Genomic DNA, 16,389 nt, shown 5'->3' on the forward strand with positions numbered 1-16,389 from the left:
GCATCCTGGCACAAAGGATTCCATTGGACCGCTAGTTCATAATAAAGGCAACTAGGCAACTAGGCAACTTATTAATCATCAGTGGACCATTTTATCAAGAAGCATTTATAAACCAATATATCTCTGTCTGCCACTTTGCTTCAGTTCTAAGCCAGCAGATGGGTGGCAATATCCTGCAATTATCCTTACGTCAAGGTACTGCACCACCTTTTGGGCCAAGTTCACTCCAATATCGGAATTCCAGACTGGCGGGCGGGGAATTCATCTCAAATTTCAAAAATCGAATCCAGAAATTGTGCAGTAAACGTCCGCAATGCAGCACAAGCGTAGCCAGATGCATCTCCGGAAACTCATACCGAGATACTTTGCATTTGGCTCAATTAGCAACCGAATGCGAATTCTAGCCAAGTACATTGCGAAAACTCAGTGGATGTACTGAGTTGGGTGCTATTTTTCAACGAAATGCAGCTAATAAGTGCAAAATCCCAGTATTCTGTGGCTGTCTGCTCTTGTGTCCGGTGTTCCAGCGAAAACTTTTCAGCTTTCCAACTGGCTAACTTAGTTTAGCCCGAAAATGAAACTGCACAAATTGTTTACAAAATCCAATTAATTATGACCCTCACCGTGGCTTTTCATGTAGTTGTTTTGTTGGCGACTTTGTGTTTTTGTCCCTGACAGAGTGTCCAATTAGTGCTTTGTGATGAAACGTTGATCTTGGTTTTTCCCGCACGCCATTGAAGGAACGGTGTACATTAGTACTTACCTCCAAATTGAGTCAAATTAAATGGTGCAAAATCCGTGGGAAAATTTAATTATTTCGTTATGAAACCAAAACAAGTGGGATGAGCGGCGGGTTTTTGGAAAATGCATTTTGAGAGATAATCAAAATATAGTGCATTTTAAGCCAAAAATTAATTAAATAGTAAATTAGCAAACACAAGATCTGTGTAGATAATTACAGTTAATATAAGAGCATACGGCTCGAATTATGGTCTTTTGGCAGAAAGGCCAAAACTAAAAGGCCACGTTGATCTGATTTCTTGCAGGATGCCTTCCTTTGCCTTTGATTCTTACCACTGCTGCAAGATTGAATGCCATGTAATTTGTGCATGCCGGTTAATTCCTACATTATTAGACGGAAATTATCCGAGGAATTCCAAATGCTAGGAGCTCTCCTCCTCTTAACGGATTCCCACTCGGTTTTCACTACCTGCCACTGGAATTTGATCAACAATTAATTATTTGTCTTGTGTCGGCGGACATGACCGCATCACATGCTGGATTTCCCCATTGTCCTCATGCGAGTCAAAAGAGCATTCAATTTCCATTGTGCATTTTCCATTCAGGTACATCACAATGCGGCCTTTAATTTGATTAGTGTTGCCAGGAGATTCCGCGAGTTCCACATACTCTCAAATAAGTCGAAAAAGCCAACGTAATTAAACGTAGATGTTTCTATAATTTTTGTAGCTCTTGCAAGCCTTTTATGCATGCTTAACATTTTTGCTGCAAACATTAGGATTCAGTAAGTAAAACAGCAAGCAGCAATTCAATAATATGCTAAATGCTGCAGGACAATTTTTCTAAATAATTTAATTTTTGTTATAAGTTTGCAAAGTTTTTAATTGAACTGATGTGCCTTTATTAAGTGAGTTCACCAGGTAAGCTAAAAGGCAATAAATTAGCTACATAAGGGCAGTTGAAAAAGTTGACCTTAAAGCAATTATTTAATATTTAGAGCAATTTATTTAATTTAATGTTAACTCTGAATCTTATTTTTTTATATGTTAAAAAGTATCCAAATAGTTGTCATATAAAAAAATATTATATACAGTTTAAATATTAAATAGCATTAATCAAATATTTACTTGCCTACGTATATTAAATACTTCAACTTTTCTTTCACCCCTCGCTGCGTGTGCAAAAATATTTAATATTTGCCAGAATTTCAAATAAACAAATACGAGCTATCGAAATACAATGAATTCAAATTATGACTGCGCCTCATGTCAGCAACAATCAATTTGGATATTATTTAATCAAATGCAATGGAAAAAGAATATCATATCTCGTTAATTAACGTCACAAATAATTTATGAAACAACATTTTTGTAATAAGCTTCAAATATGCAAGCGTGAAAAGACCCAAAAATGTAAGAAAAAAAATGTGGAAAAAAAGCGCAGCAAATTGTGGCTATAAATTATTTGCAGCTTTAATTAAAATCGCAAATGCTGACTGTAGCAAAAAAAAAAGTAAAATTGCATCAAAATTTGTCAGTTCATTAATTTCAGCTAAAAATGGAGAAGAGATCGCAGACACATCAATAAAAATATCGATAATTGGCGGCCCCTTTATTAATCTAGTCTATCATATTGTTTAATAAAAATGAAAGTTCCAAAATAATTTATTTCAATAGTTGCCCTTGTAAAGTGTGTTGTGTGAATTTGACGTTCTATTTGTTTGTTTTCATTTCAAAGGTCATTGCTCTAGTGCTTCCAAATTACTTCCAAAAATCATGTCCAGCCAGCAAAAACCCATCAATGTTTACGTGCCGCCGATCAGCAGTTTTCCCGAAGCCAGTTTCCTGGGTGGCTATGGACTGCAGGATCGCATTGAGGTGCCCAAGAGCGCGGAAGTCCTTGAGGATGTCATCGATGAGCGGGACGCGCACTTCCTCTACGTAGTCGATAGCCAGGGACGCCTGTTGGAGCACATACGTTACTACGGGGACGATTACCGGATGGCTTTGCGTGAGGCCTTCACCACGAAAGTCCTTGACCAACAGAATACTGGCGCAGATCTCCCATTGAATCGGGAATAGCGAAGGAACGAGGAACCATGCCAGTGTACACAACAAATGAATTAACTGTTTCAATTAGAGCACTTCATTGCTCGATGGCCGGAAAATCAAGTACAAATTCGCTATAATTCCCGCCTCGTTGGTTACATGCGAATTTAGGAAATATAGACAAATTGAATTCAACAAATTAAGTTCATGGTCAATTTTTAACTTTGTGAAATCCATAAGTTTAGAAATCTTTTTTTTTTTTATAACTTTATCGAATAGGCTGTTTTTAAGTCGACTATCTGGGATGATTGCAACTTTTGGAATTTTTGCAAAAGTAATTTTTTTTTCCCTTTTGGGATCCAGCGAGCTATTTGTTATGTACCGCATTTCGAAGCGTACATATTTGCACAACAGATGAGCCACTTCAGCGAATTTTCCCCCCTTTCTGGCTCTCAGGAATGGTAGATAAAAATATTTGTATTTACTTTCTGGTCACAATTTGTGAAAAACGAATTCTTTATTATTTTTTTCGGTTGCAAAAATGAAATGTGGAAAACGAATTACACTTGCATCGGCATGTGTTGGGCATGCAGATGGGATCCGTATCGCTGTTTGCATCTCCATCTGCATCTACACCTGAAAATGAATCCGTATCTGCAGGTATTTGCGTGAGTTACTTCGTTGCATAATGTGGTTTTTATGGCCGCTGAATTTAATATGTTACGTATTCACACTAGAAATATGTAAAGTCCTGTGTAAACAACTGAATAAATTACATATTTTGCAAGGAGTCGATATCTGCAAATCATCAGTAATCAAATTATAGATTTAATAACTACGTACTCACAGTTGAGACGCACATTCGAACAGTTTACTGAAAATGTATGGTTCGTAAACCATTTACTGACCATAGAACTAATGAAAGAGGGGTGTTCAACAATAATTACCCTGGTGAAAATATAGAAAATAATTACAAAATATTTACCAGCAGTTGAAATCGTGTGGATCTGTTAGTGCCGTTTTAAGTGCCCTGTAAATTCGGATAATTGAGCTTGCATAAAAATTGCGTATTCGCCCCGTTGCCCCTGCCTCAGTGCAATTTATATGTTTCTGCATTGCTACCCGATCTACCGTTTTAGGACCTGAATGGATGGGTATTATGTTAAATTTTATTGGCGTTCTCGCTATGGCAACTGGTCAAAAGGACAGGATATCTGGATAACTGGACTGGAATGCCGTCGCCTGCACCGCACTTATAGCCTTGAGAATTGTTAAAAAAGAAAAGAATTTAGCTCCATTGCCATGGAAGCCAATTTGTCCATACGTAAACACCTGAGCCCCCATAGAGCTAACTCAGCTGAATACCATTTAGCTCCCTAATTGGATAGGTTACATATCATTTTGGGCGTGTGTGTATCAGGGTAGATTACCATGTTGTCTCGTTTTGACTGAGTGCCCAAAAACTAAAAGGTGAATGCAAAATCTCATGTTGATTGAGTCCTTTTGGTTGAGGACTTCATTACCACGAACCACATTCTGATATACAAAATTCCAAAGAAACTTTACAAAGACTGTGCCTGGCCTACTAATGATTCGCAAAAGGCTTACAAATTTGAAAAGATTTATGCAAAATAAATAACTTAAGTCGAGAGTTAAGAAACTTAAAAATTGAAGTCCTACAGGCATGGAATTAAATTCCAAATTGACTATCGTTGAAGCCAACAGTATTGACTATTTTTATAGCCTATCTTATAGTTTATCAACTATTAACGGAATATAGAACAAATATTATAAAGTCAAGCATGCTTTGAAATAAATCCATTTCAATTTACTTATTACCAACTAAATAATACTTACTTCATATGTCGATGAACATTTTTTTGATTGATAATCGGTTTTAATGTAAATACTTATAAATATGAATCAGTTTAAAAATAAATGTGTTCTGAACTTTTGTTTGCTTAAGAATACCTTTAAAAGCTGCTTAATTGCGAAGATTGGTGATTTTGGTAATGGAAAAATTTTAAAGATTTTTATGGAAGTTTTCAATGAATCGTGCATTTGTTTTGTTAGCCTAAAAGGGCCGTTCTTTGAAGAATCGTTTTCCCCAAAAGACTGGATTCGCCGATTCTCAACTTTTCCCCTTCAAAAAACTGAAAGCCAAAAAATCAAAAAAACAACCACTGAAAGTGCTGAATCGGTTGAACCAATCCTAGTGATTCCGAGGATTCTCCGCCAGATTTTAGACGCCTTCGCGTCTGGGGCATGCGCTGAATGTGCACCGGGTGCGAGCGAGATGGCAACCGGGTGCGAGCGGGACGGGGCGAGGCCGACAAGCGGAGTAATCGGTGTCCTTGGCTGGGGCACAAGACTCAAGGCTAACCTGTTGACAAAGTGCATATTGCGCATACGCCCCATACGGCGCACAAGTCCAACAGGTAAGCCGCTGGCGTAGGCGTTGCACATCCATCCACACAGTCGCCAAAAAAAGCCCACCCACCCACCGAAATCCGCCCACCGAAATCCTCCCACTGAACCACGCGCAACCTTGCCGTTGGCACTCGGACCTACCAAGGCTAACAAGGCGCCAATAGCATTGATCTGCGTAAATCAAGTTACCAGAATTACAGCCAGCCGCCTTCGCACTGGATACAATTGCATTGCCTCATTCAGCAACTGCACACAATGGTCATTACCATTATTGCAGGAAACAGCCTTCACTTATGCTATAGTCTTTGATTATTCAATGTTAAAATCATTTTGTAATTTTGTAGCTTTAAGTGAACAATAAACTTAAAACACACAATATTCTCTGAACTTGATTTATATAATTATTTTCACATTTACTCAACATCAAAAATTATCCTTAATGAGAAATGTTATTTCTTGGAAGTTTTCTTGGAAATTAGTTAAACGAAACAATCATTAAATAAGTTTCTTATGTTTTCATTTTTCCGTGGAATATTTTTTTAATTGACTTAACATAATTTGTTGAATGCTACTTAATAATAATACTACTTAATAATTTAAGGAACCTTGATCTGATAAAGAAAACACGAATAATACATCTTGGAAATACCGAGACAGCCACAAAATAAGCTTATGCATCTAAAGTCAAAGGCTTAGAGATCTATATATAATCGCTCGCACAAACTGACTTTTCCTTGACATTTGCGAAGGTGTTTTGAACGGATTAGTCGTGTTTGAAAAGAGACTCCCCTCAGAAGTGCCACCAATAGCGGTTGCAACATCACAAGTAGCCGCTGTGGGACGCTTTTCCCCTTTATCAGCGATTCAGCGAGCTGAGCTGAGCATTTCCCCTCAAGTGGCAGCAACCCCAAAAAAAAAAAAATAAAAATAAAAACAAAAACAAAAACAAAAAGTACGAGTATTGGTAGTGCCACTCCATCGTATCACCTGGTCGCCACATAAGCCTGTTGCTGTCGCAGCTGCTGATGTTGCTGCTGTGCTGTTGCTGCTGCTGCTGCTGCTGTTTCGACTGTTGCTGCTGCTGCTGCTGCCGCCGTCGTCGTCGTCTTCGTCATGGTCGTCGTTACAGTTACATACTTTCCACTTGTTGTTCCCGGGGGGCGGACTGGGTGGTCTGGGTGTGCTGGGTGTGCTGAGTGGTGTGGGTGGATATCTTCAAGGGGGTGGGTTTTTAGCCGAAGTGCCGAAGTAAGGACCCGCCACACGAGGTGGCCTCGTCAGTTGGCCAACGGCGGAGCAACAGATGCTGTTCAACATCCAAGCCAAAAGGTTGTGTGCCTCGCAACAGCCACAGCGACAGCAACAGGAGCAACTGAAGCAACAGCAACATCAATCGTTTACAGTTGAACATTCAAATGAAGTAATAGCAACTGCGAAACGTGCAACAAGTCACAGGACAATATTTTTTTTTCAAAGTGCCAAATATATATGAAGTGCGTTTCTGTGTGTCAAGTTTACAATACCAGAGTACCATAGTATTTATTTTTTTTGTGAATTGAAAGCAATGCAATAGTTATCCGAGCACCCCCATCGAATCACTCAAATTACCTGAAAGCAGCCACGGAAGTACAACAAATCAGGATACCACATACCTGATCTACTCATCATACCTATAATGTATAGCACATTAAACCATTAAGCCATTCACTGAGGACCTGACTAGCAACAGACGCTTTAACTAACATTGATCAAAAAAGAAACAACTAAAACAAAAAGAATACAAAGAGAAAAACTTTGATGCCAACAATATTTTAAATGCGAAAGCCAAGGGAAAAGAAATCATAAGCCAACAAGGTAACCAAAACAGAGGAATCCTAACTCAATCTCAATCGAGGCCGAAGACACCAAAGAAGACAAATTAAGCATGTAAGTAAAAAGTACACTTTATAATAGACACAAAATATATCCATATTAAGGTCTTAAAAATGTTGTATAATTTTATTAATAATTATTTTACGTTCATTTGTTTTATTTACTTACATTATCATTTGGCCCGATGCACTAGCAATTAATGCTAATTGCTAAAAATGCCAAGCTATTTGGCAAATTGTTTTGCCGCCGATAGATCCAAATGCCCCAATTGTTCTTGGCAATTAACATTTTAAGTTTTAGCCGCAGGCGAAGCATTCATTATATGGCAATTGTTATGCAAATGCATTAAATAAATTAGGTTTTCCCGTGCAAGGACATATTTATTTAGATTCAGTCAAACAAAAAAACAATTGAACTATTTAATTACATATGTTTATGTCAGCTTAATTAACTGAGTGAAAATGGCAAGCTCTATAGAAAATACGATTTGTAAAGAAGTTCTCAGAATTTAGACAACGCCAATACTTAAAAAAAAAAAATTCAAAACAGTAAAACAAATGTAAGTCTCCATTCAAATCGAGTAATTTGTCCTAATTGACTTATACAAAACTAAGACTGCACAGAACATGTTCTCTGCAATTTAGATGAGTTATCTTAATAAAGACCTTCAACTCAAATTCAACTCCCCAAGTGATTTTTACTTCAAAGCCAAAGCTGCTGTAAACTTTCTACTCTCCAGGGTATTTTTGCGAAAAATTTCCTGGAAATTTTCGGGGAAAAGCTGTTGCTGATGCCTAATCGCAAAGCATTTTTCTGAATTAAAAAAAAAAAAAAGCAGAAGCAAAGTACAGTGAGGTCTGTTTTAAAGTTGAGCCAATTTTCCGGTTAATGTTTATTTGCCAGTTCAGGTAACTTTGTTTCGAATTGGAAACAATTTACCAACTCATCGGAAACGGAAACACGTCTCCGACATTTCGCTTAGATAGTTTTGACTTGTCTGCGAAGTTCAGTTTCAAATTGCCTCAATTCTATTTGCCATCTATTGGTTTCTTCAAATTGCGTTCAAATTGCCATCAACTTTTCCCAGGTAAGTACATTTAATATTGTATTTCGAGCATCAAAAAACCGACCATTAAATCGGCTAAGCCTAATTGGTTTTCATTGTGCATAGGAATTTAAATCAAATAAATGCATAAATTTATTGACGAGGAGGAGTTAATGCCTAACAATTTGTTTTTTTTTTCTTTAATTTCATGAAATAGTTCTAGTTTTTTTTTTTATCAGGACAAGCTGGTTAATCTTTATAAAATATTCTTTAACATTCCATTATTTAGTTGGAGTTAAATGGCAGGACATAAATAAAACATGCTTAATAAAGGTTTTCTAATTCTATCAACTGATTGATTTGAAAATATACAAGTATAAGCCAACTGATTAGATGATATACTAGTCTAGTTCTTTTGACGACCTCTGTTACTTCTGTGTACATCAAGGATTTGGTGTGGGCTTAAGACCAATTGTTAAAAACTTTGGGGGGTCTTACTGGCACAGCTTCACCATTACCATTACCCCCCAATGAAACTACCTCAACGGGGGCATTGTTCCTGCCCCCAAAGAAATGAGCATTTATTTATAGAACCTGTTTACACAGACACACGCCCCGCAATGATTGAATCGACTTTCTCGACGTGTCTGTGTGTGTGTGTGTGTGTTTTTGTGTGTCGGCGCCGAGTGCCGAGGTGGGCACACATGGGTTAAAGGGTGGGAGCAATTGTTCGACAAGCATTTGTAAAATCAGGGACATTAGGCACCATGATGCCTGACTGCCGACGCTGTGCCACTGCTAAAAAATACCCTGTAATTAAATTCCTTTAAATGAAATAATACTAGTCTTACTCAGAAAATAAAAAAGTGAAAAAACTTTTGAAAAAACTGCCTTGAAACAAGGCTATTTTCATTCAATAAAAATTCAAAGCTGCTGAGCGACGACAATTTAAGTGGCCTGGGAATTAAGGCTTTGTCCAGCGTCTCTTAAAATCCCATAAGTTACGGAGTATTTCTCACAGTGTAACCACTCCTTGCTGTAGCTTCTCTCTCCTATGCTCATTAGTAGCACATTTACCGAGTACGTGATTTAGCTGCAAATGTGCAAAGGACCGTCGTCGGTCCGAATGACTGACGAACTGACTCGCCGTAGCATAATGATAACTGTTGCTCATGCTTGTTATAGCCCCCCCCCCCCCGATTCCTGGATCATCCCCATATGCCCTATACGGCCATGCCATTGCCCATCCGGATTCTTAGCATCCGACATGTGTACAGCGGGGAATTCGTACACATTTGCATTTCGGATGCGATGCAGTCGAAGGGAAATGTGGAAATGGGGAAAAACGGAAAAGGAAAATGGCAAAAGTGGAAGTGGCTATGATCGTATTCTCCTGCGGGTCACAATTTACTTCCGAATGTAGTAATCATATTTCATAAGTGAACAAAGCCTAACGAAGTTAAGTAACCTTCATCTTTTTTTCTAAAGTGTACATCGAAAGTAAGTTTTGATTATTTAGTAAATATATTTTTAATTGGCATAAAAACGAATTTAAAGCCCAAACATTTAAACAGCAACATTTACGATTGCTCAACTCCAACTGTGTCGATGTACGATATACCTGTGAAAGGACAAAGGGATGGAATCCTTGCCCATAACCGGCCAAAAAGGAGCTTCGCATTGTATTTCGAGTGACAGTATCTTTTTGGGTCTCCATTCAGGCGAGGGCATTCCTTTGCCGCCAGTTAACTGCCATCGATAAGTGGCAAGGCACTTCTGCAAGAATGGCTTAAACACACACTCACACTCACTCACACTCACTCTCACTCACGCACAAACACGCACACACACAGACAAGCTGGCAAACTGATCAATGGCTGTCACATTTCCGGTACATGGCAGAGTTTCCGGTGCAGAAAGAGCGAGGCGAAAAGTAGGTTTACACAGTCCCTTCCTTCCGCTGGTCACACAAAAAAGGGCAAATAAAAAACGACTCACCTACCGAGCTACACTTATGGTTCAATGAAATTTTCACTCAATTACGCTTTAAGACTTAATTCTCTAAATTGAAGTAAATGTCGTTAACGGAAGTGGGCCAGTCACTCAGCTAGCTTACAAATACTCCACACACAAGCCCACACACACAGACACGTAATATCCACACACACACACACACACATACCCATGTTAAGAGACTACCGGACACACACACACGCACACACTAAACAAACATATTCTTTATCGTGGCTTCCTGATGCACTGCCTTTCTCTCCCACTTTCACCCACTTTCTCCGCTGTCTGTATGAGTTCCACTATGTTGTGTCTGTGTGGGTTTCGCAGTATTTGTGCCATGCAATGTTGTGGTTTTCATTTGCCCACAGGAGCATCAACAAACGCTTTTCGGTTAACAGTGCATAAGGCAAAGAACTCGACCAAAAAATGTCAAAAACAAATTATGGTTAATTGTGGAACATTGGCAGTCGAATGGTTTCAAAAGCCGCAACTTTGCGGTTCTCAAAATAGGTATAAGCTAGCCATTGATTATGTATGTATATATCTCTGTCAGGTGTGGCACAGCCATCGATTCTAATCGAATTTCGGCGTCTCATAAATACCTTCTTGATTGCTTTTCCTGGTTTGTCAACATATTGGATTAAATACAACCGCAGGAGGGCATTTCGTTTCCATGTTAACTTAAATTGAGCAGAAATTTAATGGATCTGCGGCGCACCGCATCTATAATTATTGCGATACATCCGAAAAGTTTCGTATATAGCTATAGTTACACCGAATTATTAATGTTAGACAAGTTTACAAGCCATAAAGAATGACATTTGCTTTTAAAGTATTTGAAGGAACGTCGCTTGAATGCTTCGTATTTGTGGAAATGTTGTCAGGAACAAGTACATTGATCTCGATCCGTTTGGGGACTTTTCGTTTGCTTTTAATCTCTTAGAGTTCGGAGCACTTTTGGCTTATTCAACAGCTGGGCAAGAACTACATTTATCCTCAACTGACAGACCTGGGCTCAACAATTCCCATTAAAGCAGCACACACACATATATATGCACGACCACATGGACAGACAGTCGTGCATAATAGATTTCCCCACACATACGAACACATGCAGCAAGCAGCACTTACAAGTTATTATTGCCATAGGGGAGCAGCACACACACACACACACACACATATGTATGCGATAGTAGCAGTCGCAGGACAAGGCCAAAGTCCAGATCCCATACAATGGTTTCCTTTTCGATTTGCAAATGGTCAGAGGCGAAGGCGGGGACGGAGGTGGCCCACTGAGAGGTTTGTAAGTAAGTTATGATCGGGACTTATATTGGAGATAGTGGAAGCCCAAGACCATGGCAAAGTAATCCCTGACAACAGAAGGATTAGCCGCAATGTAAGCCCCGCAACATATTAGCGGAAACACAACAGACTGGCGGGTCTGGAAGAAACTTCAAGTTAAGATCCGAGACTTAAAATTTAAAATGCATTCCTATTCAAGAATAGAGCGAGCATAAAATTGATTGTGATTTTTATTTTATAATCTCAGTGGAGCAGCCCAGTCTACTAGAGGTTTTAAATCGCTTATTAGATTGTTAAGTGAATGAAGAGCAAGGAATTTATTTTTGAAAACAACACAGTTACACAAATATTTCTTTGATACTTCGCAACCATTTAAAGCAAGCCCAATTGCTTATTCAAAAACACTCGAAGATGTTCTTGCCAATTCTGTGGAGATTTTATGGCATTTGAATCCATTGACTACCTGACTTTGATTTAAAATCTGATTGACATCTAGCGTTTGCTGTCTTGGTAATTTCATTTGAATTCCCCATAGAGAACTCCCAATCCTTTTCGCGCGCTTGCCAAAAACTCAAAAAACCCAAAGTCCCCTATAATGTTCGCGGTCCTTTGCTGGTATAAATAAATAAATGAGGCAACAGCCCATCAACCCACCCTGTTCATTCGGCGTGCTCAACATCCTTAGCATCCTCGACATCCTAGAAACATGCTACAAAATGCACTCAAGCGTTACAATCCTATCGATTGGATGCTGAAAATAAACGACCAGGGAGACACGTATGCATATGGGGTTAAACTCGAAATGGGAGCAGCCAATATGAATACATAAATTCCCAGGAAGATCGGTTAATGACTTTTAATGGTGGCAAACGTTTAGGGCTCAGCATCTATAGACCATAAAAAGTATGGGGCCTTATAAACTGGGTTCCTTCAAAGATTTCTAAGCCAATAGGCTTCGCGATTTATGCATTAATGAACACAATAATTTGTCTGCTTAGCTTCTTTGAACTATCACAGCTATAGGTTTATCGCGATATTTGCGCGCAGTTCATGATTCGGAATGCCAAACAAATCAAGTTTCGTGGCCACAGTTGTATCCTTGCTCCTTTAATGAACATTAATTTCCACCGAGTAAGGACACGCTTTTGGCGCTGAATCATTCATCCATAAATTGTTGCCCACTTGCAAACCGCAGTGGTTCGGTGGCACAAAGGCCATGCCCGAAGGCATTTCGCAAGTGGTGGTGTCGCAGCACCCAGAGAACCGCAGAGAAATCACCCGAAAAGCTAACTGGAAAACGAAGGTATTGCAACCCACACATTCCATCCTTTCCACCCACCATCTAACCATTCACAAAAGGTGTATTCAAGTGTGTGGCATAGAATTGCCAGGCTGAATGCATGTCAAGAATTGTAAAGGCTTTTGCAAACGTCACAACTGCCACGCCCCCACTGAGTTACGTTGCCACCCGTGAAACCACCGGCCAGTAACCGACCACCTCCAAACCCCCCCCCCCCCCGCGGGCAACACAACAGGCCCAAGATCATCGTCATCAATGGCAGCTTGATAATAGCAATGCCAGCGATGACAGGACCAACGCCAAGGCTAATTACATATGAAATCCCAGCTCGACAGTCGTAAAGTAAAATCGCGGTATGCGGTGCAGTTGAATTTTAAAAAGCCGAAGGACCTTTTCCATTGACTCTAACCGATAGGTGTCCATTCGGTTGGCATTTTCCATTAAAAATTTCCATTCGCTGTTGTAACAACTTAATTAGTTGCGCTATGAATATGTTATTCGCAAAAATGCTGCTGCAAATGTATTGCGAATCATTCACATACCCAAATGGTAAATGCTCAAAAATGCATTTAAATGCAAAATGAAGTAAATTCCAACCATTGTGTTTCCCTGCTTAGTTTAGCTTCATTCCATACTCGCATTGTGAATCGAATAATGTTTACACATAGAACTACTGAAAAATATGTGCAGAGCTGCAGGAATTTGCGGAGGAACAAGGAGTGAGTAGCGTTTAGATACTGAGCATGAAGCTCCCCCTTGCGTTCACAATGCATTTCTGTGGCCAGAAGCAAATTATAATATTTCCCTGTCGCAAATTCTCCGATAATCCTCAGGTGGAACAACAACCATCCGTAGGGCGGGTCCTTGTGCACCCGATCGGTGTTGCAATGCGGCAGCATTGGCTATTATGCCACGGGGTTTACGCAACTCACACAGGACATTGGGTAAACAAAAATACTAATAGCCAGCTTGTGTGCGTGTGTGTGTGTGTGTGTGCGTGAACATGGGTGTTTGAACGAGTATTCGGGCTCCGATGTTAATTTAGATGCTGTGTATGGCACTTGAGATAATTACAAAATGGAGACAAAACATCTGCGACACAGCCAGAGGAGCTGGGTCACATGTCAAACGTTAAAACATCTCATTTTATGTGTGTGTCCTGGGAACTGCCCACCTGCAGCTGTCCGCATTTGGATGGGATGACTCGGTGGCTTTTCCCGCATGTGGAAAAGCGGTTTACAATAAGCCTGACCGATTTGCATTAAGTGCACTCGAGCAACACTTAACACATGGCCGTAACAAGGAATTTGGATCATTAACTCGTTTCAAGTATCGAAATCAATTAGGCAACGATTTCTTGCATTCAATTATTTGGCAAGCAAAGTATTATTTAATTGAATATAAAAAGAACTGATCGCTCAAAAACTTTCAGCAAACTGCTTAAAAGTGTGCAATGAAAAGTAAAATTATGGTAAAAATTGATTTATCAATTTCAGTTTCTAATGCTCATGTGTGCTTTACTCTCTGTTTTGTCCATCGCACAAAAAGCATTCAATATTTACCATGTTGCCTCTTCTGGCACCTTATCTTTGCATTTTTAATTAAATTAAAGTTGCAAACTTAAGGAGTGGAAGGTGCACAGGATGCTCCAAGTTTGCAATGCGTTACCTTGGTGAACGAAACTAAGGGGTGTTGGCAGCAAATTTAATTTGCCACAAGGTGGTTCACAAATGAGGTGGTCAATTCGAAAGGGAAATGCAAGGGATGCCTTGATTTCAATCAGCAGAACAAGGCGGCATCAATCAACAGTGAAAGGCAGACCTCGATGGGGGGAGGTCAAATGAAGGGCGAAAATCAGGACTACGTGCGTGATTTTCTGCTCCCCATTATGGATTTTCACTGCCCCGAAGGTGAACTCGCCATTCCCCAATTAAATTTTAAAATATTTGGGTAATTTCGCTTCTCTGTTTCGAATACATGGCATTTTAAATATTCAACTAACGAGGTCGGAGTAATCGTTGGCTCACATATTTCTTTATTATAAATCCCCGGCACGTCAGATGGGTCAGAACCCGGTGGTCTTCGCTCTCTTGGCCAAAATGCCGCAAAATGCAAAATGCCAATCCATCGTGGAAATATTTCCATGGCAGCGGCATCCCCGACTTTGTGACAAAATATTTTGATTTAAATATTTTTGCCAGCTTGTGTTTTTTTTTTTTCAGTCGTTGTTTGGCATTCGCTTGACATCGCTGTTATTTTTCTCACTTTTTTTCCCCTACTGCCATTTACCATACCAGTAAAGCAGCATATTTTGATATCGATACACCTATTTGTGTATGTTTTTTAATATGAACTGCGAATCATTTAAGTCTGAAATTCATTTTCGCTCGATCGCATTCATTTCACATTTATGTGAAATTAAATTCATATTTGAATATTTTTCGGTTGATCGAATTCCTGACATATTTCCTTGTACAAAATCCAAATGTACCACCAGACATCTAATTGATATATGAAAAGGGACTTTTGATTTTAATTTGAGAAATGTTTTCAATTTTTGTTTAAAACTGCGTTCACTCTGGCAAGAACCACAAATCGTGCTGCTCAAATTGTCGTTTAGTAAATTCCGGTTACCTACATCCACCTATTGGTTGAAAACAAATAGCGTATGGGGAATGCAGCCCACTACTTTAAGCCAAATTGTTTGCCTTTCGTTGAAAGTGGGCAGTGGTGCGTACATACATATATGCTATATTCCAATATCATTCATGTCATATCCTGGCGCCTGTAGCAAACATGCATACATGCATGTGAAATTGATGGATCAGTTTCAGTTTCAGTTCGCTGGTATATATGTTTCTGTTTCTGCTTTTGTTGTCGCCGCCTATATGGCTATATGACTGGCTATATGGCTGTATAGTGCGCTTTTCTGGCCTCCGCCAAGTGGCTTCTGTTCTGATATTTGCATAACGTTGCCATGCCGTGGCAGGAATTGTGACAGCAATATGAAACGATGCCGTGCCGAGAGTGCAGAGGTCGGGGTCGGTGTCGGAGTTCCGTGTCCTATGCCGCACCAAACCCCCGTCACAGGATCGAATGCCAACGATAACAAGAGGCAAAGTGGCTGCTCGGATCTGTTTACTGACATCAAAAACAGGGCCAACAGTTAGTGCCTCATCAACGGGAAGCTGCAATCGGATATACAATAAAGCCCAAGTGTAAAGGGAAATGGGCAAATCTTAATCAGAAATGCCAAAGTTGGATTTCCGAAAGACATTAGAAATGATATGGAACGTAAGTAACTTTATAAACAGTATTTTATTTTTATTTTAATTTTTTTTTTTGAAAAAATAATCAGTTTTTTCGCAATAGCTGAAAAAATAATTGTCCAAACGTGGAATGTCATACCTCGTTGAATTCATAAGAAAATTGCCTTTCAACGTGTGTACAAGCCAAAAAATTTTAGGAAATTTGAATTTTTCGCAAATTTTGATGGGGGTACCCCTTATCGAAAATGCGAAAATTTGTTAAAAAATTATTTTTCGAAAAGCATATAAATAGTGATAGGGATAGTTAGGTATGTTTATTAGCAACACAAAACAGTCTTTATTTTAGCTGTGACACCTTTTTTGGCCAAG

At 39.3% G+C, this 16,389-nt stretch overlaps 2 protein-coding genes across 3 annotated transcripts in view; both read left to right on the forward strand.

Annotated features, from left to right (window-relative positions):
- Nucleotides 1-2,429: 2,429 nt before the first annotated feature.
- CG32643 (uncharacterized protein) lies at nucleotides 2,430-2,977 on the forward strand. Its single transcript, NM_167345.2, has one exon. The coding sequence runs from the start codon at nucleotides 2,517-2,519 to the stop codon at nucleotides 2,820-2,822; it is 306 nt and encodes a 101-aa protein (NP_727655.1). The 5' UTR covers nucleotides 2,430-2,516; the 3' UTR covers nucleotides 2,823-2,977.
- A 3,543-nt stretch (nucleotides 2,978-6,520) lies between these two features.
- The window catches only part of rsh (radish), a 90,456-nt gene continuing 80,587 nt past the window's right edge, over nucleotides 6,521-16,389 (forward strand). For both annotated transcript variants that reach the window (NM_001298248.1, NM_001298250.1), the window contains exon 1: nucleotides 6,521-7,145. In NM_001298248.1, coding sequence (NP_001285177.1) covers nucleotides 7,144-7,145 — 2 coding nt within the window. In that variant the 5' untranslated portion in view covers nucleotides 6,521-7,143. The remainder of the gene's footprint in view (nucleotides 7,146-16,389) is intronic.

The sequence above is a fragment of the Drosophila melanogaster genome, chromosome X (genome assembly GCF_000001215.4).
Source record: "Drosophila melanogaster chromosome X".
Classification (NCBI taxonomy): domain Eukaryota; kingdom Metazoa; phylum Arthropoda; class Insecta; order Diptera; family Drosophilidae; genus Drosophila; species Drosophila melanogaster.